Source organism: Ambystoma mexicanum, chromosome 14 (genome assembly GCF_040938575.1).
Source record: "Ambystoma mexicanum isolate Mex_15411 chromosome 14, UKY_AmexF1_1, whole genome shotgun sequence".
NCBI lineage: Eukaryota > Metazoa > Chordata > Amphibia > Caudata > Ambystomatidae > Ambystoma > Ambystoma mexicanum.
This window is the reverse complement of record NC_090940.1, coordinates 375,213,825-375,240,320: the sequence shown is the minus strand read 5'-3', so window position 1 is coordinate 375,240,320 and position 26,496 is coordinate 375,213,825. Positions and strand designations below refer to the sequence as shown.

General features: G+C 47.8%; 1 protein-coding gene across 2 annotated transcripts in view; it reads right to left on the bottom strand.

Annotated features, from left to right (window-relative positions):
• Nucleotides 1-26,496, bottom strand: part of TOGARAM1 (TOG array regulator of axonemal microtubules 1) — a 1,414,449-nt gene that overhangs the window by 188,555 nt on the left and 1,199,398 nt on the right. For both annotated transcript variants that reach the window (XM_069637491.1, XM_069637490.1), the window contains one exon: nucleotides 3,967-4,147. In XM_069637491.1, coding sequence (XP_069493592.1) covers nucleotides 3,967-4,147 — 181 coding nt within the window. The remainder of the gene's footprint in view (nucleotides 1-3,966; nucleotides 4,148-26,496) is intronic.

Genomic DNA, 26,496 nt, shown 5'->3' with positions numbered 1-26,496 from the left:
TGATGACACTTTCATAGATCAGACTTGTCTGGAAACTTTGTCTGGAGAGAACAGGGGAAAGGCAGAGAAGGAGGGAGGAGAGGTGGCCGAAGCAATACATCTTTGTGAAGGTATGCAACGAAGTCCAGGTGTCGACATTGCAAATATCTTGCACTGGCACCTCCTTCTGAAGGGCGCAGGAGGTGGCAACTCCTCTAGTTGAATGCTCCCTTAGGCGCTCAGGAATTTCTTTCCTAGCTAGATTGTAGCATTCGGATATGCACAGGATAATCTAACGAGACAGCGTTTACTTTGTAATCGCCTGTCCCATCCTATTGCCCGAATAGCCAACAAAAAGTTGATCATCCTGTCTCAACTTAGAGTGCCTATTGATATAAAAACATAACGCTCTCTTGGGGTATAGTCTGTGGATTCTTTCCTTGTCTTTAGATGGATGAGGAGGGTATAAAACAGGAAAAACAATTTTCTGCACCAAATGGAATTCTGACACCACCTTAGGTACAAATGAGGGGCGGACTCTCCAAAACTACTTTGTCTTTATAAAAGATTGTAAATGATGGCTTAGATGACAAAGCTTGAAGCTCGTTAACCCTGCAAACAGAGGTAATGGATGTCAAAAATACAGTTTTTAAGGAAAGAATTCTAAGGGGACAGGAATGCTAAGGGTCAAAAAGGAGCACCCATCAAGAAGTTCAAGACTAGGTTAAGATCCCAGACCTGCACAATAAAGGGAACCAACGGGAAGATGTTAGTCAACCCTTTCAAGGATTGAATGACAATAGGGACCTTGAAGTAGGAATCATGTTCCGGCGAGCGCTTAACAATTGACAGCGCAGCCAGATAGCCCTTTGCTCTAGCAACTTGTAGCCCCTGATAGGTTAGATGTAGAAGAAAAGACAACACACATGGCGTGTCACAAGTGAATGGGTCAATTTATTTATCTCTACACCAGCTGCAAAACATTTTCCAACATCGGCGCAATAAAGAATTTGTCTCTGGCCTTCCGGCCGAAAGCAATGCCTCCATCACATTTCCCGGAAGGTCGCAATATTTGCACCATAACCTCTCAAACCATGCATGAAGGTTGAGGGGCCTGATTTCTGGGTGAAGAAATGTGACCCCCCCCGTTGCAAGAACAGACCCGAATTGGAGGACAGATGGACATTCCCAGACATTCTGGGTACCACGTCCCCTACGCCCAATCTGGAGCCACCAGGATCATGGATTTCCCAAACTTTATCAACCTCCTGAGGACTTGAGGAATGGCGGGGACTGCTGGTAACGCATACAGAAGCGCAACATCCCAATCCACCACAAACGTGTCTCCCAGAGCTCCTCTCGGAGGAAATTCCCTGGAGTAGAATAGGTTGCATTTCCTATTGACACTGGATGCAAACAGATCAACTTGAGCGGTTCCCCAAAGGGTGACAATCTCTTGAAGGACGTCCTAAGCTAACTCTCAATCACGGGAAACTGTACCCCGTCTGCTCAGAACGTCTGCCGCTGTGTTTTCTTCCCCGGCTATGTGAACGGCCGCTAGGGATATTCCATCTTGCAGTGCCCAAAACCAGATCAGCATTGCCTCGCTGCACAGTGGTAGTGACCCTACACCTCCTTACAAGACAAATGTTGTAAGAATCAAAACACAATTACTTTCAGAGGCAGGGTAAATAGTTTCAGTTCACAAGAGGCAATTCAATTCAATAGGCCTAGGCCAAAGTCAATGGTTCAGTGTTTTGTATAGGATAGCACAGTTCTGGTAGTAAACGGTTAAGTCTTTGCCAATGTTCCTAGAAGTAGTTTGCCAGAAAAAGAGTTGTATGTCGGTTTAGGAGCAAACAAGACTCCAAAGTTGGGAAAATTTCACAAACTTTCACCACGGCAGAAGAGATTTCCACACCCCGTTTGCACAGAACCTTATGCAGGAAGAAAAGCTGTAGCTGAGGCAGTTGTTCCTGACAGCTCCTGCAGATCTCCCTGTTCCTGAGCTTCATTCGTGGGTACAAGAAAGACGACGTCGGGAGGTTCCTGCACTTGCCACCAAAGAAGCCACAAGCTTGGCTAAATGTCAGTTTTAAGGTGCAAGTGCCTTAAAGTCCACAAACTGGTATTCTTCTCACTGGCTATCCGGTTTTCAACAGCACTCTGAAGAAAATTCGACCAGTATGGAGACAGTGTTCAGGTGGCTTGTGAGTTGGTTGTTCCGATGAGCTCAAGGGAAGAAGTTGTCCTTGAAGGGACTTCTCTGTCAAGGGAGTTTCAGGCAATTCGGACCTACAGCAGGGCTTCACCGGGCAAACCAACGGTCCAGGAGTTGCAGCAGTCGTCTTCTTCAGCTCGTCTTCAGTTCTTTCGTTCCAGTGGTCGACTCTGCCTTCCAAGTCCCACAGACCTGCTTTTAAACAGTTTTTTCCCCATTCATTCCAGCCTAGCTGCCGCTCACCCAGCGGGGTGGCTGTCCTTGCCGGACAGTCAGCCAGCCAATCACACCAGAGTGCATATAGGTCTCCTAGGAGATTAAGCGCAGGGAGTTACAGGCACCTTCGTCCCATCCTGTCCACCCCAGACACTCAGGCGCCAGAGGAGGGCTTCAGCACTAAAGCCTACCCAAGGGCATCGAACAAAGGGACCAAACCTGGTTTGGCGCGCAGAGTTAAACACAAGAAGGACCTTTCCTAAAAGTAACAGCAAAAAAAGATGACCAGAGTGTTTTTACAGAGGGGGTCTTAAGCTACCGGTGTTCGCGGTCGGGAAAAATCATGGTAGTTTGTTCTAAAACCACTGCCACCAGCCATTCCAAGAGGAAAGGGTAACATTTGACTGTTACATGAGTGTTTAGACATAGGGGATGCTAGGCAACCCCTTCAGCACTCTATAGGAAGATAGTTTGTGCTGGGCCTATGAATTTAAAAAGACTAGGAAAGCCAATTTAACTTTAAATGCACTGGGAGACGATAGTATGTCCCAGAGAAGGTATTTAAACCTTGGGACATCTGAAAGACATCCCTGTGCCACTGCACTGAAGGTGCTGTGCGACACACAAGAAAATGATAATGCCTATGGAGTTTGTCTAAAAACTCCATATCCACAGAACACAAAAGTAAAACACACATCAAAATACATGAGAGTGGGAAAAAAGGCTCATACTCTTTCCAGGTAAAAATTAAAATCCAAGAAATCCAGCAAAGTTGCTGGGGGTCTCAAAAGGTAAGGGAAATGATCACATTCTTGAGAATTCTCCCTAACGTGCCATTATGGATTGGGAACATTGTTCGTATATTCGTTACCATACGAAGCATGGATGAGTTATAACAGAATATAACGTGTCAAAAATAGGGAAACACATCATACCAGGCAATAGGAAAACCAAACAAGCCCTTTAAAGCAATATTCAGCAAATCTTTGAACTACTTTAGCTGCTCCGCTAGCATTAATAAAATGTCAGCTAATGGTAACAGTGGCTTCCGAAGGATGAAATCGTTTTGCATAATCGAGCAGCTGCCTAACAGGGCCCCTCTATTGTATCTATCTTCATTAGCTCTGGCAGGAAGCGAAGCTGACTCAGACCTAAAAATGAGACTACTACAGAGACACGCAGGAAGAGTATAGTGTGTGGGAGGAAGCAGGTACTGGTGAGCTGCTTTGTTAAATACTAAAAGCCAAAGCATCATTTAAAAAAGATTTCTGATACACCACATCTTCCCATCAGCGCAGGGTCTGTGTATCAAACAGTAATTAGGCTATTTTAATTCTTCATCTGACGGCATGTAAAAGTACAAAAGTAAAGAACACAAGAGCATATCGAGACAGGACAGACCACTAACCCTAGTTATTTTACTTAACCTATTATGCAATCTATTTTGTAATGTTCCGAACATCAACTGACAGCTTCCAATGATTTCATGACTTCTTGAAAGGGCAAGCAAAAGTTTTTCTCAGACACAGTAGCTAAAACTACAATATTACCTTCACAATATTTGCAATCACAAGTTCCTGATTGTGCTCACAGTCTGACAAGAGACTCTTAATTCCTTCCATTCGAACACGGAAGTCTTGTGCATTTAGGGAAGCTGTCAATTCCTTTATATATTCTGCACACTCCATTGCCTTACGAGGGGCTGGTTTACTTGTAGTTTCTCTAGTTTCTCTACAAAGATAAGATAATAAGCAACAATAAGTAATAAAACAAGAAGATGATGGTACACAAAGACAGCTACTTTATAAAGTCTGGTATTTAAAAAAATAATAACATTTAGCCTATAATTGATAAAGCAATTTAGATGGTAGCTGAACAATAAAGGGTGAACATTTTGCTACTGCTCTCGATTTGTATTGGAATAGGGAACATTTTCTGAGCAATAGTCACAGGAAACTACAATAGAAAGGACATTTGTTTAAGTCATCACGCAACGAAAACAGTTTTAAACATCACAAGACAAACTCTTTGAAAAGGAATATATTACTTTCAACACTTGTGGTAGGTCTAATAGTAATTTAAACATAGCATTGCTAACACCATTATTGAATATTATCTACCAAAAAATGTGTGTCACTGATATCCACTTTGCAACTGGATTTCCCTATTTTGGATGCTAGGACCAGCGAAGGAATGAAAGGGGGAGACTAGAAACAAACTCAAAATATGATACTAACAACATGATCTGAGTGACCAGTGTAACTTCATAGTAGCCCAACACAACTCCAAGGTCCATCCAGCCGTCTATGAGGACTTACTTCTCATTTTGATCAAAAAAGAGGACAGATGCTTAAGAAAGGCAATGGTCAAGAGATTATCGTAAACATTTTCTGCAACATATCCCATATAAATGAAGAACTACAGGTAAGTTACACATCAATATTACCTGTAGTTTCTATGCATAGAATGAGTCCCACGATAAGAGAACACCCTTGTGTGAAGGTTCTGGGGTAACCTTTGATCTAATAAGATCACACTATGAGCAATGTAACGTAAAGTGGTCCTGTATAGTGCACCACTGCCTTTTTGGTGACCTAAGTGCAGTTGGGCCTTGCTAGAAAAGAGGAGGGATTGGGGCGTTAGTGGGGTAGACGGTAGGAAGGGAAGCAGAATGAAATCTGAAGTGTTGAGTGCAGGCCGGAAGTACCAGAGTGCTTTTATGGTTCTTGGTGGTTTGTGGGAATGACATTTGGGTGCATTTTGTAATTCAGATACAAAGATTTACAAGATAGTGTAGCTCACACACTGGGTTAGCCACTGTCTTAAGGATTTGTGTTTGATAGCCAAAGATGTGAGCTTAGGCAGTGCTCTGCAGAGGTTAATGTGGGATTAGTAGACATAAAGCCATCATGCGCGTAGTGGTGTGTGTGCTTCATGTAATCTGTTCAAAGATGGAGCTGTGAGACAGAAATATGGGCAATGAGAGGATCTTCGGGATTACTGAGAACTCATGCTGTGGTATTTTAGTGCTAGACTGAACCATTTGAACCCTAGTCTGCTGTTGATCTGTAAGTGGGGGATTTGGTGTATTGTTGTCCATCGGGATGGAGAGCCATTGTTGTGGCTTCCATTTTATAACAGTTGTTTGCTGGTGTTGTGCTTTTAATACTAATGGACAGTAGGTTTATTCGACAGAGTCCAATCGCTATAGCTTTTTGTTGTGTCTTGTGTGCATGCCTGTGTTGGTGGAGTTTACCTGAAAGGGTCATCTCAGTTTAATTCTAGTTTGTGAGGTCGGTGTTCTGACAGCCCTTTTATCTGGTAACTCTTTTGGGTCAGTGATGGTTATTTATGCTGTAATGTCTGTGCAGTTCCCTTTGGGAAGAGAGCAGGGTGGATTAAACATCCATGTTTGCTTGTCTGGTTGTTTACAGTGTGTTTTTGGTTCTGAATCTGGGTGGGCTACTGGTTGAGATTGGCCTGGTTTTTTAGGGTGGTGCGCTAGGCTGTCAGTTGTTGTCTTGTGAATCCAATGTATTAGTTTATTCAGGTATCATGTTGGTCTATTTAAACAACATATACAGACAACATAACATACAGATTACACAAAACATGTATTTCCTAATGCTACAGAGTGCAGATATTAAATTAAATTCCCCAATTTCATAAGATAGTTATTTGTTTATTTATTGTGCATTTGTAAAGCGCTTATACATCAAATATTTTGTGCTTCAAAGCGCCCACAGGGCAACAGGGAGGGAAAATGGGAAAGAAAATGAAATATGACAATGAAAGATAGAGGTGGACCTTCTAGGCCTTGTGAGCATTCAGAACATGCGAGTGCACAGAGAATGCGGGATGTGGAAGTGGGTGGTAAGTGCTAGGTCTACTAAAGAGGGAAGTGCTAGGGAGTAAGCAGCTGTTAAGTGACATGGTGATAATGGTCGGCTACCAATAAATAATGAAGTGCAGGTCTGTGGTGGCATAGGCCAGTGGGTGCTAAGGCAAGTGCTGGGAGCGGGCAGAGGCTGAAAGCAATTAAGTGTGCTAGGCCAGGACCCAGGAGGACACATAAGGGAACTGGTCACCAATCTCAGCAACTGCAGGGTTTAGCAGAGGAGGGAGAAAGGGAAGGAGAAGGTGAAAAGGAAGATCTTGAGAAGCTTCTGGAATTCGAGGAGATTCGGCTCAAGACGAAGAGGAAGACTTTTCCATACGAGGGAGCCTGCCGAGGAAAGAGATACCAGATCGCTGTTTAGCGAAGTGCTTGACACACGGAGAGTTGGTTCCCCCGAGGAACGTTAAAGTCTGGAGGGAGTGTATTTAGTGAGAGCCAGTTGTAGATAGTGTGGTCCCCGCTCCCAGACAGCCTTGTGGATAACGCAGAGGGATTTGAATTTGATCCTTGCAGCAACTGGGAGACAGTGGAGAGATTTTAGGGCTGGAGAGATGTGGTCCCTGGGCTTGAGGCCAAGAATGGGTCTTGCAGCCCTATTCTGGATTAGCTGGAGGGACCATAGAGAAGAAGAGGGTAGATTAAGGAAAAGGCTACTGCAGTAGTCTAGACTAGAGAGAACCAGAGCTCTAATGATATTGGGCTTCTGTGGGAAAGTGAGGAAAGGAAGAATTCCATTGAGAAGGTGGAGTTAAAAATGGGCCTTCTTGGCAAGGTCATGAATGTGAGGGAGGAAGGAAAGAGGAGTTGAAGATGACACCAAGGATCTCAGTCCTGCTAGCATTGAGGTACAGATCGTTGGAGGTACACCAGGACTGGATGGCAGATAGGCAGTCAGGAATGATGGAGGAAGTAATAAGAGGATGAGAGGGAAGTTTTTAGAAGAGTTGTGTTTCATCTGCGTGACACTGGAAGTTGGGGGGAGAAGTTGGAAATGAGGTGTGCAAGCAGAGCAAGATAGGTGTTAAAGAGCCAGGGGGAAAGGTTGGAGCACTGGGGGATGCCGAGTGTGGAGATAGAGGTGGCGGAGGAGAAAGAGCCCAGAATAACCTGGGACGGATAGTCATTGAGGAAGGAGGTCAGCCAGTCCAGTGTTCGCTCCCGAGATACCAAGGGTATTGCAGAGCCATTTTATGAGGATGGTGTGGTTGATCGTATCAAATGCAGAGGAGAGATTAAGTAGAATGAGAACAGCTGGAGAGTTGGAGGCCAGAGATGCAAGCAGTTCCTCACAGGTGTTCAGAAAAGCAGTTTCCATGCCTCTGATGCTCAGAATCCAGATTGTTGGTTGTGTAGGCAACTAACAAGTTCAGTGCGCTGGGTCAGTGTTATGCTTGATCCAAAATGGCGCGGGTGCGCAATGCATTCTGGGAGCGCTCGGAGCCATGTTGGATATTTACTTCATACCGCAGTAAAACTCTGCACACATTTTGCTGAGTGTTAGATTCACAGTGCTGAGACAAACATGCTTTTCCAAACCTGGTATGCGGTCAAGGCCATTTCTGCTGGGAAAGCCAACGTTGTTATGGTTTGCTACTGTTCTCCGTGGAGCATGTTTTTAGAGAAGGGAGGCACTGCGCTTCTTGGGGGGAGCTCTCGATTGACCCAGCTGGCAACCGACGGCTGTTCCCCAACTGCACAAGTGCAATTTCCAGAATGTTCGAGAATTAACTCCCCTTTGTGGAGTGTGTGTATATATGCGGAAGCCCGGAGGTGGTCAGGTGAGACTTCAGCCGGAGAAGGACGCTTACGTCTGGCCTTCCTGTGAGCTGTGGTGCTCTCGGCCTGGCTGTTCCCGGGGTCTTCCAGCCGCTTCTGGACGAGATGAGGAATCCTGTTACGATCATGTTGATGTATTTCTTTTTGACTTCTTTACTTCTTCTGTGATCTATGTCATTATTTTTATGAGTTATTTCTATGTACTTGTAAGCTTTGAATAAATAGCTGAAAAGAGCTGATTATCTTCTAAGAGTGCGTGGCTGTGAGTTATTGTGTCTGTTTATGGTTCAAAGTATTTGCTCTATAATTGCATTGGTGATTTATGGCTGTTCCGTGCACTTTTCGGGGGAGAGCAATACAGTCAGTTGGGGGAAGACCAGCTTCTCCAAGAGTTTCCCACGGAAGGGGGTGATGGATATGGGGCGGTAGTTGGCTGGACAAGACAGGAGGGGCACACAAGGGAGTGCTTCACGGAGGAGGGTAAAGATCCAGTAGCAAAATAGTGGTTGCTGAAATCAGAAAGTGCAGGGGCAAGAGAGCCAATATTGTCCTTAATGGTTCAGGAGGAATGGGGGCAGACCTGTTTGGAGGAGACCTTCATGGAGCAGACAACTCCGGCGACCTCATCAGGTGCGATAGGAGAGAAGGAGGAGAGAAAGAGAGGGGGTGGGAGACCATAGGAGGCGGGGCGGCGGTGTTAAGGGGAGGGGAATAGGGACGCAAGGGTGCTCAGGATGTCCTGAGTTTTTGCAGTGAAGTGTGTGGCCAGTGCGTTGCAGAGGGCCTTGGAGGGAAGAGGGTAGGTGTAGCTAGGGAGGAAGTAGTAAAGAATTGTCAGGAGGGAGGATGAAGTAGGCGAGATTTTAAGGAAGGGCCGAAGGAAGAGAATGAAGAGATAGACCGCATAGGGAGAGGTAAAGAGTTCCAATGGAGATCGGAAACGGGAAGGGGCACAAGGAGGGGGAGGGACAATGAGCAAGAAGTGGTCAGCAGAAAGGAGGGGGCGAGAGGGAGAGTAGAAAGAAAGGAGTGAGGAGAGGTAGGGAGGGGCAAGATCATGAAGAGATTTATAGACAATTCAGCGTAAGTTAAATTTGAGTTGAGAGTGAAAGGAGAGCCAACCAAGAGATTAAAGAGAAAAGGACGTGGAGTCATAAGGAGAAAGGGAGCAAAGAGTGGGGATTGCAGAATGGTAGAGGGATTTGAGGGGGGCCAGAAGAGAGGCATGGAGGCCAAAGAGGAAAGCTGAGCAGTAAAAGAGACGAGAAAAGATAAGGGAAGAAATTAAAGTTTGGTGGCATGGAAGGTGAGGGAGGAAAGGATTTTGCGAACATTGTAGAGGTGGAAGCGACAAGCATGTGGGGTAACTGAGTTATGGTGGGTAAAGGAGAGGTTGCAGTCAAAATGAAGGCCTAAGTGGTGGGCAGAGGCAGAGAAGGGGAGTTGAGCAGGAGGAAAGAGGATATGAGGAGGAAGAGAAGGGGGAGGAAGGGTGTTAGCTGTAAAGATTAAAACTTCAGTTCTGTCCTCGTTTAGGGAGAGAAAGTGGGAGGACATCCAGTTTTTGATCACGGTGAGACAGGAAGAGAGTTTGAGGTGAATGTCAGGAGTGAAGGAAGAGAAGGAGAGGAAAAGCTGGGTGTCATCAGCATAGAAATGGTAAGAGATACCAAACGAAGAGATGGTAGGGGCTAGAAAGGAAGTATAAAGGGAGAAAAGGAAAGTGCCAAGCACAGAGCCTTGGTGGACACCAAAGTCAACTGAGTGAGTAGTGGAGGAGCGGCCGCCCCAAGAGACGGCAAAGGAGTGGTTGGAAAGGTAGGCGTAAAACCAGTGGAGGACAGAGCCTTTGAGTCAAAAGGAAGACAGAGTGTTGAGGAGTAAGGGGTGGTCGATGGTATCAAAGGCGGCAGAAAGGACAAGGAGGAGTATGGATGTGTGTTTGGATTAGCGAGCAGTGAGGAGGGAATTGAGAACTGAGATGAGAGCAGTTTCAGTGGAATGTTTGGGGCAAAATCCGGATTGAGTAGGGGGGAGAGAGAGAGGTTGGAGACAAATTCAGAAAGTTGGTAGTAGACTAGACGTTCCAGGAGCTTAGAGAGGAATGGTAAAAGAGAGATGGGACGAAAGTTGGAAGTCAGAAGTCTCCCCAGTATGTACTGGGGAGAGAGGGGAGATGCAAAGGAAATAGCTGACACTCGTTTCATCGGACAGATGTTCGTGAATGAGGTTGACAGGACTGGGGGAGGTGCGGTCAGAGGTCTGAGATGACCCAGGTGAGAGAAGGGGAGAGAATAGTCTGACCAGAAGAGTGTGGTGATCAGTGAGAAGAGTGAAAGATCAGTGTGGATGAAGGCATCTAGAGTGTGTCCAGCTGAGTGGGTAGGACCAGAAGGCAGAATGGAGAGGGAGATCGAGGTGCAGAGGTAACGGAAGAGAGCGGATGCTGTGAATGAGGAGTCAAGGTAGATGTTGAAGTCACCCAGGAGAAGAAGTTTAGAGGGGGTTGCGAGGAGAGAGGAGAAGAAATCAGCCCATTCAGAGAGGAAAAGGGTGGTAGAGCCAGGCAGCCTGTAGATAGTGGCAATGGTCAGAGAGGAGGTGGGACAGATGGCTAGTTTGCAAAGCAGGCTCTCAAAGGTAGAGTAAGGCTGAGTGGGTATGGGGGAAGAAGGGACCCACTCAGGGAAGATCAGAGCAACCCAACCGCCAGCACGGTTAGGGCGAGGCTTGGAGATGATCTTATAGCCATCAGGGAGAAGTGAGTTAAAAGAAGTGACTGAGCTGGCATTGAACCACGTCTCGGTAAGAACAAGGTTATCGAGGTCAAGGTCTTCAAGGAAGAGTCAGATGTTGGCACAGTGTTTGATGGCAGAATGAGCATTAAGCGTGGCTAGATGCAAGAGGGCACCACCTTTTAAGGTTTTCTGAGGAGGGGTACAGGGGCATGGTACACTAGTCGGAGGGAGGGGTGGCAGAGAGGGTGGAAGACAGAGTAGCAGGTGTGTGAAGGAAGTTGATGAGGGACGGCAGGTGCCAGTCAAAGAGGAGGAGGTTGGGTTGAGGACCCTAAACCTTATACTAAACAAAAAATCCTCTACAAATCTATAAAAAATATTGGTACCCACAGCAGGAATGCTGTAGGAATGCTGTATATGTACCTCGGCCAGAGACAAAGCAATTGACAAGTACACTGGAAAGTGGCTGAGGATTTACCTTTTGATAAAAACTCCAAAAGGGATTTATTTTCTTTTGTAATCTTCTGGGATACTCCATATGTTACTACACGCAGAAAACAAATAGAACTCTGGACTCTGTTAGTACAAAAAAAAATGGGGTTTCTACAAAACCGAGAGAGCTCGGCCATTTGTTGGTGGTGCCCCTGACGAAGGAACAGGCAGTACCACCAGCACTTTTTTACCACTCATAGTGGATGACATAGGACAAATTAATTTGATACGTTTCCACTTGCCATCACAGTATACACATGCTGCATTAATCATAACATGTGCTTTTAAATCTATTTTTTCTGTACCTCCAAAAAAACCCTAGTGTCAGGGCAACCTCTTCTCTACAACATACCGTCCTCTGGTGCATGAAACACCAACACAATATCGGCACAGGTAGCCAGGAGGACCCCCCCAAAAACTAACTCAACCAAGGGCAAAACTATTATTCAAAAATGTGTGTTCATATTACTTGTTGTTTGATTGCATTTCCTGAGACTCGACATGTGTGAAAATACAGAATAGGGTACATCTCAGGTGCCGTACCCGACATGGTCCAATATATACATGTATTGACCTTCTAACAGAAAGAACCTCACCATCAAGTTGTGTTACCAAGTTCCTAATGAGGCCACACTGGTGCAGATGCGATAACAAGCTCTTTTCTATCTGGTCCTGCCATTTTTATTTGTTTGAGAAAATCAACCCAGATACATAGAACAATCCACAGATTCCAGCGGCTGGCCATTTAACGGAAAATTCGCCCATACTTGGCCCTTTTTCCCAGCTCTGGCACACTGCATGGTTTTGGTTTTAGAAAAATTGATTCAGAGGCCTTTTGCGGCACATCATTTATTAAAAACATCCAATTGGTTCTGCAGGCCAACTTGGGTTTTTGACAACAAAACTGCATCATCCGCAAACAATAGGCTCCATTTTCTGTTTTCCAAACTTGGGGCATCCCTTACAGCTTCTACAAATGCAGGGACTATGCTGCTAATATGTAATAAGAATAACAGCAGGGCCGCGACGCACCCCTGCCTAACACCAAGGTCAATGGATACTGGATGGGTTAGCTTGCCAAACGACCCCCAACGTATCTGTGCTGAATTGGCAAGAGTATAAAGATTTAATGCCATTACCCAAGGACAAGGGGATGCCAAGTTCCTTTAAAACGGACCACAGAGAATCCCTCAGCACTGTATCGAAGGCCGATTGTAGATCGACAAATGCCAAATACAAGCATTGTCAATTGAGAGCACGTATTTCCGGCAAAAGAGGTCAAGCCTCATAGCCTGGTCTAGCGTGGAGATACCCGCTCTAAACCCTGCTTGCACATAGGAAAGAATTCCTTCACTGGCCACTCAATTCTCCAACTGGTGCAAAAGCACCCTGGAATAAAGTTTTGCCAATGAATCAATCAACAAGATCAGCCTATAATTACAAGGCAAATCCTGATCGCTTTTCTAATATAGTGGGATAATGATTGCCTCCCTCGAGCTGCTCAGGGGAGGTTACTAGAAAAACACCATTAAAAAAATGTTAAAAAAAAGGTACCCATAAAATAGGTTCACTTTTAACAAGATCAATGGGAATACAATACAGGCCAGGGGCCTTTCCCTTTCTTTGCTTCAGACAATGATCAGCCTACTTCTAGGGCTGTAATCGGATCAACCCTACCCTCATTTGGTGGATAAATGGGCACCAGCAGTGCCTGTCCAGTCTTCTCCCGGCTAGCCAGCACAGACTGCCCTGCAGCATATAAGGCAGTAAAATGATCATGCCAGGCATCCAAGGAGATATTACTTATCACACCAGGCTGCTCGAGCTGAAGAGTTCTCTTCAACAAGTGCCAAAACTCCTTAGAATCATTTGACCCAGCTGCTCTACTAAGAACTGGCCAGATGTGTTTACCCTGTTCTCTCTTCTTTTCAACAAGCATGAGTTTAGAGTCATACCTATGTTTTTTAACCAGCCCCGGGGGAATAGCCACCCTGCACTTAAGCGTGTTAACCAAGACAGTCTTGGCAACCCGACAATCAGAATCGTACCAACCCACAGACTTTCCATTAGCCAGAGCTTGAGGACACCTTTTCTTGGTAACCAACCGAGACAATCTCTCTGCCAGCAATCTGTAAAAATCAACATAGCCAGCTCCAGGTGCTTGATGGCACTCTGGTTTTTCCTCAGTTATACATTTAGAAAAAAGACAGTCGGGCCATTCCTAAAATTGCATATCACACAAAGCAGGTCAGGTGAACCCATGCCTTAATGCTTGCATGAATACAAATCAATAACCCTCCCTTATGGCGCCCCCTTGTGAATTTAACAGCTGGTGAGAAACAGTCCTGATAATTAGGCATGTGCACCTGGGCAAGTGACTACGTCACCTGCAAACATGTCACCCTGAAGTTATTTATCAAGGCGTGCCAATCAGGGTCTAATACTTTATTGGCAAGCCCATTGATATTACACAATACAACTTTGAGGCTATCAACTGTACTCCATGCATTGGAGCCACCCACTAAGGGCCTGTACATGGCCAGCACTTCCTCCAACTCTATGCCAGCAGGCAAATTGTCAACTAATGCCAGCCCAGGTTCAATACCATTGACTAACCCCTGCCTTAGTTCCCTCAGATAGACAGGGCTGGCATCAAACTTCAAGCGGGCAGGTCACCGACATGCATCGATATACTGTGTCTAAAGGACCCCTGGAAATGGCTACAGATGGGATCTTTAAAACAACTTCGAGTTTCATGCGACCAGTCCAAAAGCAGCCCACTTGCCGTTAGGTTCGTTACCCGGGCCCCAGCAGCTTGGGCCTCTGAGGATGAAAGAAACGGGCAGAACCCACCCCACCCCCCAACACCCTCAAGGTGGACACAAGCCAGGCATCATGCAACTGATACATTTTAAAGATGGCATCAAAACAAACCATAATCCTCTTGGAAGCCAAGGCTTCTTTGCAATTCCAAAGGCACATCCTCACATACGGGTTAATAAAACCAAACCGGACACTACAACCACCACCACAAAACATGCAGTTCGACAGGATACGGCAAGACGTAAAAATGCTACTCATTTTTAACCCCCACAATCTCTGAAAGTGCTTTAGCAAGGGTGCGTTTGTAAGCATTCTTATTCCCTCTGAAAGTACATTTCAGGTTCATAGACCGCCACCCCACCAAAGGATCTCTGGTACCGGATGAAGAGAGGCCATTCACCACACTAGCAGGGATATCGATCAAAGCAGGAGGTGCCAGGGAAGCAACCAAACCCATTTGTAGACCTTGGCGGTCCTCAAAGCCCACCGAACACACTTCCGCTGGAGCCACACTTGGGACAGAGGGGAGTGTGGCAGAAATAAAAGGACTGGGGGCCGTTGCCTTACAGGCACAAGCCAAAGACACAGCAGTAGGTGGCAGAATAGGGGGCACATTAGGTTGAGACATAAGTGCTGCCACTGGTGCTATAGAATGGCATAAACCCCATTCCTCAGGAGTTTGTGTAGCACTATCCACTACCCGCAACCCAGTCGCCACTCCTCCAGGCTCCATTGTCACTGCCGAGCTTGTTCGCAAATGTATATTAAACAATCTAACAAGAATCTCCAAATATGTATCCATGCGTCCAGCATTAACCCTCATTGGTTCACTCAATTCTCGTACTGCTGCTGCCAGGTCCAATAATCTCTGATCTAAGCACACCAATAGCATTGAAAAAGGCAGACAGGTCATAAAAGTCTTCAGAACTTGATAGCCCGGCCAGCGCCACCTGTGCCTGCCTCTCCCTCTGCAGTTGATGCAGAAAACTGAGAGGTAGCGGAGCAACTCATATTCCGATCCAATATAAATGAGTCTTGCACAACAGCAGAGCTGCCCCTCTCCTCCGTGATGATATCAGCTACTGCAGGAATTGCTGTGAAAGCCCTGGGCTGCATCGATACCAGAACTGGTTGGCTAGTTACCAGAGAGGACAATATTCCTTCAGAGGCCAAACAGTCCATTATTCCATAATCCTCTAGATCCTCTGAACCCACAAGCTCCCCACTGATGGCTACACCGGACCGTATCTGGGCCTGCCCAACATCAACATCAGCAACAGCATCATCAGCATTCAGATCCACAGGGGCAGGCTCCAAACAATTTCCCACAAACAAGCGATCAATGGAACGCTTTAAGGCATGCAAAATAGAGCAATCGGTCCTGGGGGGAGCGTTTACCAGATGTACTGCTGGGTGGGACACAAGGGCTTCCCCAGTGCAGCCACTTCCAGGGAGGACAAAGAACAAGGCCCAAATGAACCAAAGGGTGCACAGGGAACACAGGCCCCCTGGGGGGTCCATTGACACCATGCTCCTGGGCCTTTGTGCGGGAACCTGAGAGGCCTCAGGGAAAGGGGGACTAAAGTACATAAGACATGCATCGCCTCCCCCGCCCCCCCCAGGCCTTCCAAGGTCAGCTCGCCCACAGCACCACCCACAGCACCCTCAATAAGAGGCACCTGATCACACACAAATATTCCTCCTGCCCGCCTATATGGGGAGCTGGACTTGTCGCTAGGGCCTCTAGTGCAACAGCGGTGGCTGATGCTGTGGCTATAGCATTGGTCCTCTGGCTTTTCAAGGCCCACCTGCATCAGCTTATCCCCCCCTTGACATTTGCGGCAGGGGGTATGGGTTTACCACACCGATGACCTGGTCTCACTGCTGCCACTCTCTTTGTCCTAGCTTTCTGTGCCATCGAAGGGAGAAAAGCACACGCCACACTTCGACTACCAGGAGTCAAAGCCACTACCGGTTAATAATCTTCCATGGTCCTCAAACGCTAGTTCTCCCTCCTGCAGTAGTCCAGGCCCCTCCAAACAAACGGCTGGCCAGTCGGTGGCTCTGGTGCCCCTATATGTTATTCTCCACATGCAGGGTGCAGAGATGAACTCACTGCTTAGCTGACCGCCGGTAAGGAGGGGGGAGCCGATAGCCAGCCACCTGTAGCCAATACCAGTGCTAAAAACCAGTGCTGGAGCCGTTTATTTACCTGGGCAATCGTAGCATGCATCCAGATCACAAGGTCCTCACACAATGTCCTCAGGCGGCTGCCTCTCCTTGCACGGATTGTGAAGCATGGAATGTGTGTAGCCCGGAACCTGGAATACCAAGCAGCAGTGACAGTGCACAGATCAACATAGGGGCGCCAGGAGCGACAGAAACAAGGACCAGAGAACCGCGACGGAGTGTCCAGATGAAAGGACCTAACAACGTACAAGGAATGTGTCAAGCCGCACAACTGCTAAACAGATGCCGCTTTCGACACTCTGATTCGTAAAGATAATCTGGTGGATCTGCATAACAAAATGCCCTTCATATCTTTTAACAGAACTCCGGCAGAATGTGTGATTTGGAGAGCCAGGCTCAAAGAGACACTCTAACACTACATGTTAAATGGAGGAAGTATGAATGCTATAATAAGGGAAATTGCGTTCAAGAGCTCTCCAAGTTGATTCTAAAAGATAGCCAAACTGGAAGCAACAAGACTGACATGGCACAAAGCAAAGAAAGAGGCACTAAAGGGCGCCGTTTAAGAATGTCAATGTGATTAGTTTGACATATGGCAGCAAAATCATGCACCTTAGTGTTCGACTTCCAAGCACAAAATAATTTCCTGCAGTCAGACCCAATAATCAACCGCAATGGTTAACATGACCTCATTGCACTGACATTATCAGAGCAGATATGAACTGCTCCAAAATTTGCGGCAAAGGTGTTTTACGGCCTAATGTGGTCTCCTCGTTTTAGAGGGGTTGGATAAGGGTAGTATAGGGCGTGGGGAGGGGCGGAAGCCAGCAGCAGGGACCCAGAAAAACGATGCAGCACAGAATCGCAAGTTAAGGGCACAGCTATAGACAGGGTTACAAAGGGGGACATTCAAACAAAGATGGCAGGGAAGGAGTGGTAAGAAGGGATGTGTTTATGATTTTGTGAGGCTACCCTTATGTCTGAATCTGGAAATTGGGGTCGGCAAGGTAGATTAGAGGAGACAAAGTTTCTGGGGAAAAACTTCAGGACAGATGGTAATTGTGAATAGTGCAGTGGTTCCATCCCAGTATTGTTTAATTTCATGGCTACATTTCAGAAGCCAGTTGATTATTCTCTTTATCCTCTTTGAGAGTATAATTGTGCATAGATAGAGATTCATGTATAGTAGGGGTCTGCAACTAGTGGCTCTCCAGATGTTGTGGTTTACAACTCCCATGATCCCTCTCCATTCAATATGCTTGCTTTGACTGGTGGGAATTGTAGTCCAAAACATCTGGAGAGACAAAGGTTGCAGACATAAGTTACTCACCGTAGTGACCAACGTACTTCTAGTTCATAGTCCCCTTTCCTCCATACTGTATGGGCGTCCCTCGCTAGGGACGGGAGATGAACCTTTTTCACCAGAAAAATCTTCTTCCCCTTTAAATTTAGATGCGCCCAGGGTTGCGGCCCTGGGAGCATGCACTCCCCTGACTCCGCCCACCGGCGCCACTCCTCAGTCCACTTTGACGTGTCGACAATATTAACATTGTCTAATGGCACCAGTTTTATTAGGGGGAGGATGGTGTGATGTATGGCGGAAAGGGGACTATGGACTAGGAGTACGTTAGTCACTATGGTGACTAACTTATAATTACTCCTACGTCCCTTCCTCTTTCCTCCATACGGTTCCATGTGTTAATATCCCCGCAAAAATATTGGCATACAAAAATATCGCCATATTTTTGCAGCAATATTAAGCCATGGAACCTGCGGGGCACACCGATGCAACACCCGGTCCCAATAACCCCATAAATTATCCCCACTAATAATATCGCCCACGGCCATATATATGGCGATATTATTGGTGGAGATAACAACATTACCCGATACCCTCCACACCGTATGGGCGAGTACAACTGAATGTAGCCCCAGGGTGGAGAGGTGCTCTCTTAAGAAAACAAGTTCCTTAACACTGCCTGACCAAATGCTGCGTCCGACCTGGAGCCGGCATCCAAGCAGTAGTGCTTGCAGAAGGCAGAGGGTGTAGCGAATGTAGTCGCCATGCTGATAACCTGCCACAGGATGTGCCTCTGGAAAGCAACCACTGTGGCTTTAGCTCTGATTGAGTGGGCATGCATATTTACTGGAAGAGGTTTGTGCTGCCCCTCGTACGTTCATGGCCGAACAATCCACCTAGCTATAGATGCCTTGGAGGCTTGACAGCCAGGCTTTGACCCACCGAAGGTGACGAAGCGCGTCTGATTTGCGGAAGCTCCTGGTCCTGTCCAAGTAGTATTTCAGATCACTCCTCACATCCAGACAGTGCAATACCCTCTGAGCGTCATCCTTAGGGTCCGCGAAGAACGTTGGTAGCACTATCTCCTCATTTAGGTGAAACGAGGAGACCACCTTAGGTAAAAAGGCGGTGCGAGTTCTAAGCATCACCATGTCCTTATGAGAAGTAGTATAAGGCTCTGAGGCCACAAGCGCTTGGATTTCACTGATCTGGCGTGCGGCCCACCAGGAGGGCCGTCTTAATGGGGACTAGTCCGATGTCCGCAACGCTATAGGTTCAAATGGTTTGTGCGCCAGGGCCCCCAACACCACATTGAGGTCCCACACTGGGTGTGGTTTCTTGATAGGCGGATAAAGCCTGGTCAGGGCCCCAAGTGTCTTTTAACCACCGGATAAGAGGATATAGGTGAGGCATGTGTCTACCTGCACCTCAGAGTGTGCGAGGTGTGCAGGGAAGGATAGCACGTTGTCCATCGTGCAGGTCAACGGATCAAACTCCTTTGATATTGCCCAGTGACAAAACGTGGTCCACTTGCTTTTGTACTGGCTCCTGGTAGCATCGCTCCTAGCCCGCTGTATAACGTCTAGGTTAGCCTGGGACAGATTCAGATACCTCAGTGTGACATGCTCAGGAACCATGCTGCGAGGGCTAACTTCTAGGGTGTGGGGTGGATGACTGTGCCCTCCTGCTGAGAGAGTAGGTGTACTGGGCCCAGCGGAAGGTGCACCAGGGCCTGATCCGACAGGCTGAGTAGTTCCGAGAAACATGGCCTTGCTGGCCACCACAGAGCTATCAGGATGATATGGAGGTGCCGGGCCTCCCTGTTTTCGCAGATTACCCTGTGCACAAGGGGAGTGGGAGGGAAGGCATACACGTTCATGTTGTTCTACTGGATCTCCATCGTGTCTCCCAATGAGCATCTGCCCGGTCCCTGCCAGGACGAAAACTGGGGGCACCTACTGATGGACCAAGTGGTGAAGAGATCCAACTGAGGGTGAACCCACCTGTTGAAGATCACCTGATGGACATGTTCGTCCAACTGTCATTCGTAGTTGTCTGCACCCAGTCTGCTGAGCCTGTCCGCCTCTAGGTTGGACTCCACAGGGAGGTGTATTGCTGTAAGTTGCATTTTGTTTTCCAGATCCCACTCCCAAATGTGGACTGCTAGAGTGCATAGGGGAGGGGACCTGGTGCCACCCTGCTTGCTGATGTAATAGATGCTGGTGGAGCTGTCCACTTGAATGAGGATCGCCTTGCCACTGATCATCGGGAGGAAGGGCTTGAGAGAGTCTCAGATGGCCATCAACTCGAGCCAGTTGATGTGGGCCGCCTGCTCCAGACGGGACCATACCCCATGGACATTGTGGCTGCCCAAGAGAGCTCCCCAGCCCTCTAGGGATGAATCTGTGGTGATTGTGACCCGAGGTGCTGGTTGACAGAAGGGCCAGCCTATCAGCAGGTTGCCATCCGTGCTCCAACAGATTAGGTGCTGGCGGAGATGTGGGATGCTGACCTGCTGCCTGGGAACCCCTTTCCTGACTCCAGGAGGCTGCGAAGTGCAGCTGCAGTCACCTCATTTGGAGTCTCGTATGTGGCATTGGCAGGAGACATGCCGCCATGATGTCCAAGAGGTGTTGGTACCACCATGCCGAGGTCACTCCTCTGCTGTGAAAATGCCCCATGGCCCTCTTAATGGCTCCGATCTTGTCCACTGAGGGGAAAATCCTCTCAGAGCTCATATTCCATATAAGGCCCAACAGTGACTTGTTGAGATTGATGGAAAACTCACAGCTCGTGTAGTGTATCCATGAGGGTGGAGGCCGTGTGCTGTACTGACTCCAGAGACCTTGCCCTGACTAGCCATTTGTCTAGATATAGGTAGATGTGGTGACCCTGCACACTGAGTAGGGCTGCCACAGCGTTCATCAGTTTTCTAAAGACGCTGAAGGGCCAAATTCAGGTCAAAGGGTAGAACATTGTATTGGAAATGAAAACCCATGATCCTGAACCTCAGAAAGGACCGATGGGGTTGCTAGATCGGGACCTGTAGGTAGGCATCCTTCAGATTCAGGGAGCACATTCAGTCTCCCGCACACAATGTCTCCGCTATTAGCGCTGGGGTAACCATCTTGAACTTTTGGAGCAGAAGGGAAAGGTTCTAGGTGGAAAGGTCCAACACAACTCTCAAGCCAGCCTGTTTTTTGTTTTTGTGTATGGTTAAAAATCCACGAATAGAAGCCCAGACCCCGCTGAGAGGCTGGGACTTCCTCCACTGCCCGGCTCTCTATGAGCGAGCAAATTTACGTCAAATTTACGCCAACAGAGTTGCTGTACCAATCTGTGGGAGCAGAGGGGGAGAGAGATGAGAAGGAGGCACAGGGAGCCGGAAGCCCGTGAATACTACAGAGGGGACCCATGGGTCCATGAACTTTGTCCACCAGCGGTGAGCGTGAAGGGAAAGTCTGCCCCCCACCGGAGAATCATGGATCCGGAAGGATGTGTCATGATTTCTTGCCCTCCGAGGCTGGGTCTTAGGAGGGGGACTGGAAAAAGCCCTTATTAGCCACCTTGTGCTTCTTGCGCCTGTACTGGCTCGGGATCTCTCCGGTTGTCTGGACCGTCTCTCTTGGAAGCCCCTGAAGCCTCAGAAGGACCGACCCTTGTCTGAGTGCTGGTGCGTTTGGCTATATGCCTTAGGGGTAGACTTGGTGAGGGTTGATGAGGAATTGGCAGTCTGGGAGCTATTCTTTTTCTTATTGAGTTCCTTGTCTGTTGTTGAATGGAACAGATCACCACCCCCTCAAAAGGCAGGTCCAGTATACGTTCCTGGACATCAGGGTTGAACTTAGTCACCCTTAGCCAAGCCGTCCTTCTCATGTCTGTAGCAATGCAGATGGCACTGCCGATGGTATCAATGTGAGCCACTGTGGACTCCATTAGGTCCTGTGCAACTATTTTGGCTTCAGCTAGCCCAGCCTTCCAAAGCGAGCCTGGCTCTGTACTGGGAGTTCTAGTAGGAAATCGGCGATCACTTGCCAGAGCCTCTGGTTGACTGCCGCTAGCATGGCATCCGCATTGGACTGGCGCAGATGGAAAGTAGCATTGCAATAGATTTTCTTTCCAAACGCCTCCAGGATCTTCTCCTCCTTACACAGGAGTGCTGAGGCTGATGTAGCCGAGGACGATTGAGGTTTGGAGTAGAGGGATGCTGCCGCTATCACGGAGGAGTGTGGCTGGGGGTGCCCCGACAGTAAGAGGGGGTCCCCTTCCGTTTGCCTAAACTTTGCGTTGAGAGGCTGATTGGTAGGCTGGGTAGAATGTGGCTTGAGCCATCCTTTTTGGCAAGCACCACCACGTCCTTCTGCACTGGGATTCCCATTCTAGCTGTGGGCGCAGAGTTGAGAACCTCTGCCAGTACCCCCGGCTCCGGTTGTTCAACCTGTGGCTGCGGGATGTCCAAATACTAAGCCAGGCCGCCAGCTGTTCGTGAAAGGCTTTGGCTGATGGAGTGTCGGGGTCCTCCTCCTCATCCGTGTCCACCATCGCATCTTCCTGGTCTGGTGCAGCCGAAGGGGTGCTGGGCGCAGGAAGCTGTGGCGTACTTATTAACAGCACTGGAGGCTGCTGCAGCAGCATAGATGGGGCTGCTGTGACTGGGATAGGCATGGGAGCCAGTGTCGTAGGGGCTGGCGTGGGCGCTTGGGACTGCGCTCGACCCAGAGGAGCTGTAACCAAAGGCGGCGTGGCCGTGGGTGCTAGCGGCTGTACCGGAGGGAGCATGTCCCTAATCACATCGCTATGGATGGTGCCCATCTGTGGGGACCTCACGAGGGTACGGAAATTCTCAAAGAACACTGTCTTCACAGGCCGGAGGAGTGTTTGATGGAATAGGAATAGGTGAGGGGCCCTGAGGTTGCCGAGACCTAGGTGCGCCCTGTCTCGCTGTATGAGGTGACATCTATCTGCCCTGAGAAGTTGATGGGTATGCTGTGGGCCAAGTGCCAGGCATTGACCAGTCCCACCAGGAAACTCACTCCCCTACCTGGTTCCCAAAGGGAGATGGTGTTGGGCGAGTCACCATTTTGTCCTGCTGCATGCCACGTGCCTGCACCGTGGTACTTGCTGCGCTGGGACCGGCTTCCCCCAGTACGTGGAGCGGTGGAGGTGGAAGCCTACCCTGCACCTCAGGACAGTGCCTGGTAAGCGGAGAGCCCTCGGCTGTGGAGAAGGTAGTGCTGCGTACAGGCGCTCCCTCACACATCAGTCTGGTGTTAGGGCATAGACCCTCAGGTTGGGACCCTGTAATCTAACCTTGCGGCTCCTCAGCGGAGTCACCGGAAAGATCTTGCGACCCCCCTGTGGCCGGTAGCTGGAGCAGACTTGGTGCTTGTGCTGGTAATAGGACCAGTTAGGCACCTCCCGCTAGTGCGCTTCCTGGGATAGGAGTCGCCTTGGCGGGGTGCAGAGGAGAACAGAGGACCTATCTTGGGCCTGGTCTTCTGCTTCACAAACGCTTTTAGGTCCTCTGGAGGCAACCTTCCAAAGAGCTCCCTCCACCTGGTTAGTCTGTTTTTGAAGGCACACGGTGTAAGAGCATCGCATGCGGTACAGCCATCCTAGCCGGGGTCAGGGCCAAGGCAGCAGAGGTAGAGGACCTGGGGGTTGGATGTTGGGAAGGGACCCTTGCAGACTGGACACCTGCTGAAGCCCGCTGTCGTCAAAATGCACGGGGGAGGAGCGTGGCACCAGAGGACAAAGCGATACCTGATTGAAAGAGACAAAAAAGAAGACAAAAGTACTTCTCCCGGGAGGAGCGCGTGGAATTACTAAGCCAGAGGCCTAACCCAGGAGCGCTGGTGAAAGAAGTCCGTTCCGGTCGACGCGGGAAAGAGGACTGTGGAATGGCGCTGATGGGCAGAGTCAGGGGAGCGCATGCTCCCAGGACTGTGCCCCGCGCACATACAAATTTAAAGGGGAAGAAGATTTTTCTGGTGAAAAAGGTTCCATCTCGTGTCCCTATGGACACCCATACAGTATGGAGGAAAGGGGACGGGACGTTGGAGTACTCTAATGTATAGCTTGTTTGTGAAAGAAACTATGCACAAATGTTTACATCCGAATGTCGTGTGCATCTTTTAAGTCTTTGGCTAGAGCCTTATTGTTTTATATGCCCAAAATAATCTACTGAATTGCACTCCTGTGTGGACACTGAGCATATGAATAACATGACTTAAAGGCTTGATTTACATGGATGTTAACTGTTTATATTCTGGAGTATGCTTAACGTACGATTACTTTTACAAAGACAAAAATGTTTCTATTAGGTTGGGAGACCATGTCAATATAAGGGCCTGTCTGATCTATTTGGTAGGGACCATGCCATCTAAAATGCAATTTGTTTTCGGATGAAGGGAGGAGAACTAAACCTTTTTGTCAAATAGAAAAGGACCTCAATACAGATTTTCTATCATGATAATCCCTTTGATGTTCTTGAGACTTAATCATGTTAGCTTGCACTATGGACCCAACTACTGTCATATGTTCTTTTGATCGCTGGGCAGTTTGGGATAAAGGTAAAGTAGCTTTTTCCTGTTCCTTCCAGGTTTTACGTAACCTATTTAAGACATCTCACGGTTCTCTCCCAAACAAAAGTTCAAATGGAGAAAATCCTGTGGATTGCTGTGGTGTTTTTCTTATGGTGAAAAGGGCCCATGGTGTTATAATATCCCAATTATTTCAATCTACTTTAACCAGTTTCTTAAATGTATGATTTACAGTCTTATTAAATCCCTCCAATAAACAAACTGTTTGAGGGTGGTATATAGACTTACACATGGTTTTAATCTGTAGAATTTCCTTTACTTCGGACATGAGTTTACTCAAAGGTAGATCCTTGATCTGTTAAGATCTCCTTGGGAAAACCAACTCTTGAAAAAAATGGAATTGAGTGCTTAAGAATTTGTTGAGTTGTGTCACTCTGTAAAGGAAAAGCCTCGGGGTAACATGTTACATACTGGTAATATTGGACTATGCATCGGTTACCCAATTTTGATGATTCCAGGTGTCCAACTATATCCATACCTATTTGTGAAAATGGTATGTCTATGATAGAGGTAAGGGCTGTAATGAAGCTGAAGGGGGCATTTGGATACTGGTTTTCTGACACAGGAAACAAGTGCCTACAAAGTTGTTTACGCCGCCCTATATTCCAGGCCAATATAATCAGTTGAGGATCTGTGCCCGGGTTTTGGCTGTTCCCAAATGTCTGCCTGTTACTTGAGAATGTGCACACTTTTCTTATGGCCATTATCTTCCCTATACAACAGTCCGGTCTTCAAGAAAAAAATGGTCCACCCCTCTCTTCCTCTCGTCCTCTTCTGACAATACCTGAAGAAGAACAAGTTACTTTCTTACCTGGTAACGTTTTCGATGGGATGGTCCGACGACGTATTCCATATCTATGACAGGTAATGTCCACAGCTTTGCTGCTTCGGAAAATCTTCGGCATCTGCGTCCTGCGTCGATGACGTCGATGCGCCGTCCCCAAGGACCTCCTCTGACGTCACCCGATGTGTTAAGTAGGACACACGACGCCCGTAGCCTCAGTTGTAGTTTTTTCCCCCAGAACGTGTGCCACCAGTTTTCTGCCAGTCAGACACACAAGGCCTTGCGGAACGCAAGCTGCAATCGCATAAGAAATTCTGCAGAGGGAAAGGTAGGGAGGGAGCGATATGGAATACGTTGTCGGACCATCCCATCAAAAGAACGTTACCAGGTAAGAAAGTAACTTGTTCTTCGAGGGGATTGGGTCCTCCGACGTATTCCATATCTATGACAGACTCCCAAAGCATTACCAAGCAAGGAGGTGGGAAAAGAATTTAGAACACAAATTTAGCATGCCCAATCAAATTGCGGAATAAAGGACTGCCTTGCCAAAGGCCAGATCCTGCCCTCGGATGGAAACGAGGGAGTAGTGACGTACAAAAGTATGTACTGAAGCCCAGGTGGCTGCATCACAGATGTGACGAATAGGAACACCCCTCTGCAGGGCAGTAGACGCAGCCGATCCCCTGGTAGAATGGGCCCGCAAGCCAGCCGGTGGGTCCTTACCCGCCAAGCGGTAACACTCGGAGATAGCTAAAATAATCCAACGAGACAAAGTCTGTTTCGTCACAGCTTGTCCCAAACGCTTTCCAGCGTAACCAATGAAAAGTTGATCGTCCACTCTGACCCGGGACATGCGCGACATATAAAAGCTCAACGCTCTCCTAGGATCAAGCCTATGGAGCCTCTCCTCTTCCTTACCAGGATGTGGAGGAGGATAGAACGCCGGAAGAACAACCTTCTGGCTCAAATTAAATTCTGAAACCACCTTCGGAAGAAAGGAAGGACGAACTCTAAGGACAACCCTGTCCTTATGCAACACAGTGAAGGGTGGCTTAACTGAAAGTGCCTGTAACTCACTCACTCTGCGAGCGGAAGTAACCGCAACCAAAAACACATTTTTCAGAGTTAACAGTCTCAAAGGGCAAGAATGCAAAGGCTCAAACGGAGCACCCATAAGAAACTTAAGAACAAGGTTCAAATCCTAACCGGGCACCAGAAAAGGTGACGGAGGAAACACATTAGTGAGCCCTTTCAAAAACGGAGAAATTAAAGGAATCTTAAAATAGGAACATTCTTCAGACGAGCGCTTAAATATGGACAGCGCCGCCAGGTAACCTTTAATGGTCCCCACTTGCAAGCCCCTGTGGGCCAAGGAAAGCAAAAAAGACAGAACCATGGGAATGTCACACTCAATGATCCACATTCTTAACTCTGCACCAGTCGCAGAACTTTCTCCAACGGCAACAGTACAGAGACT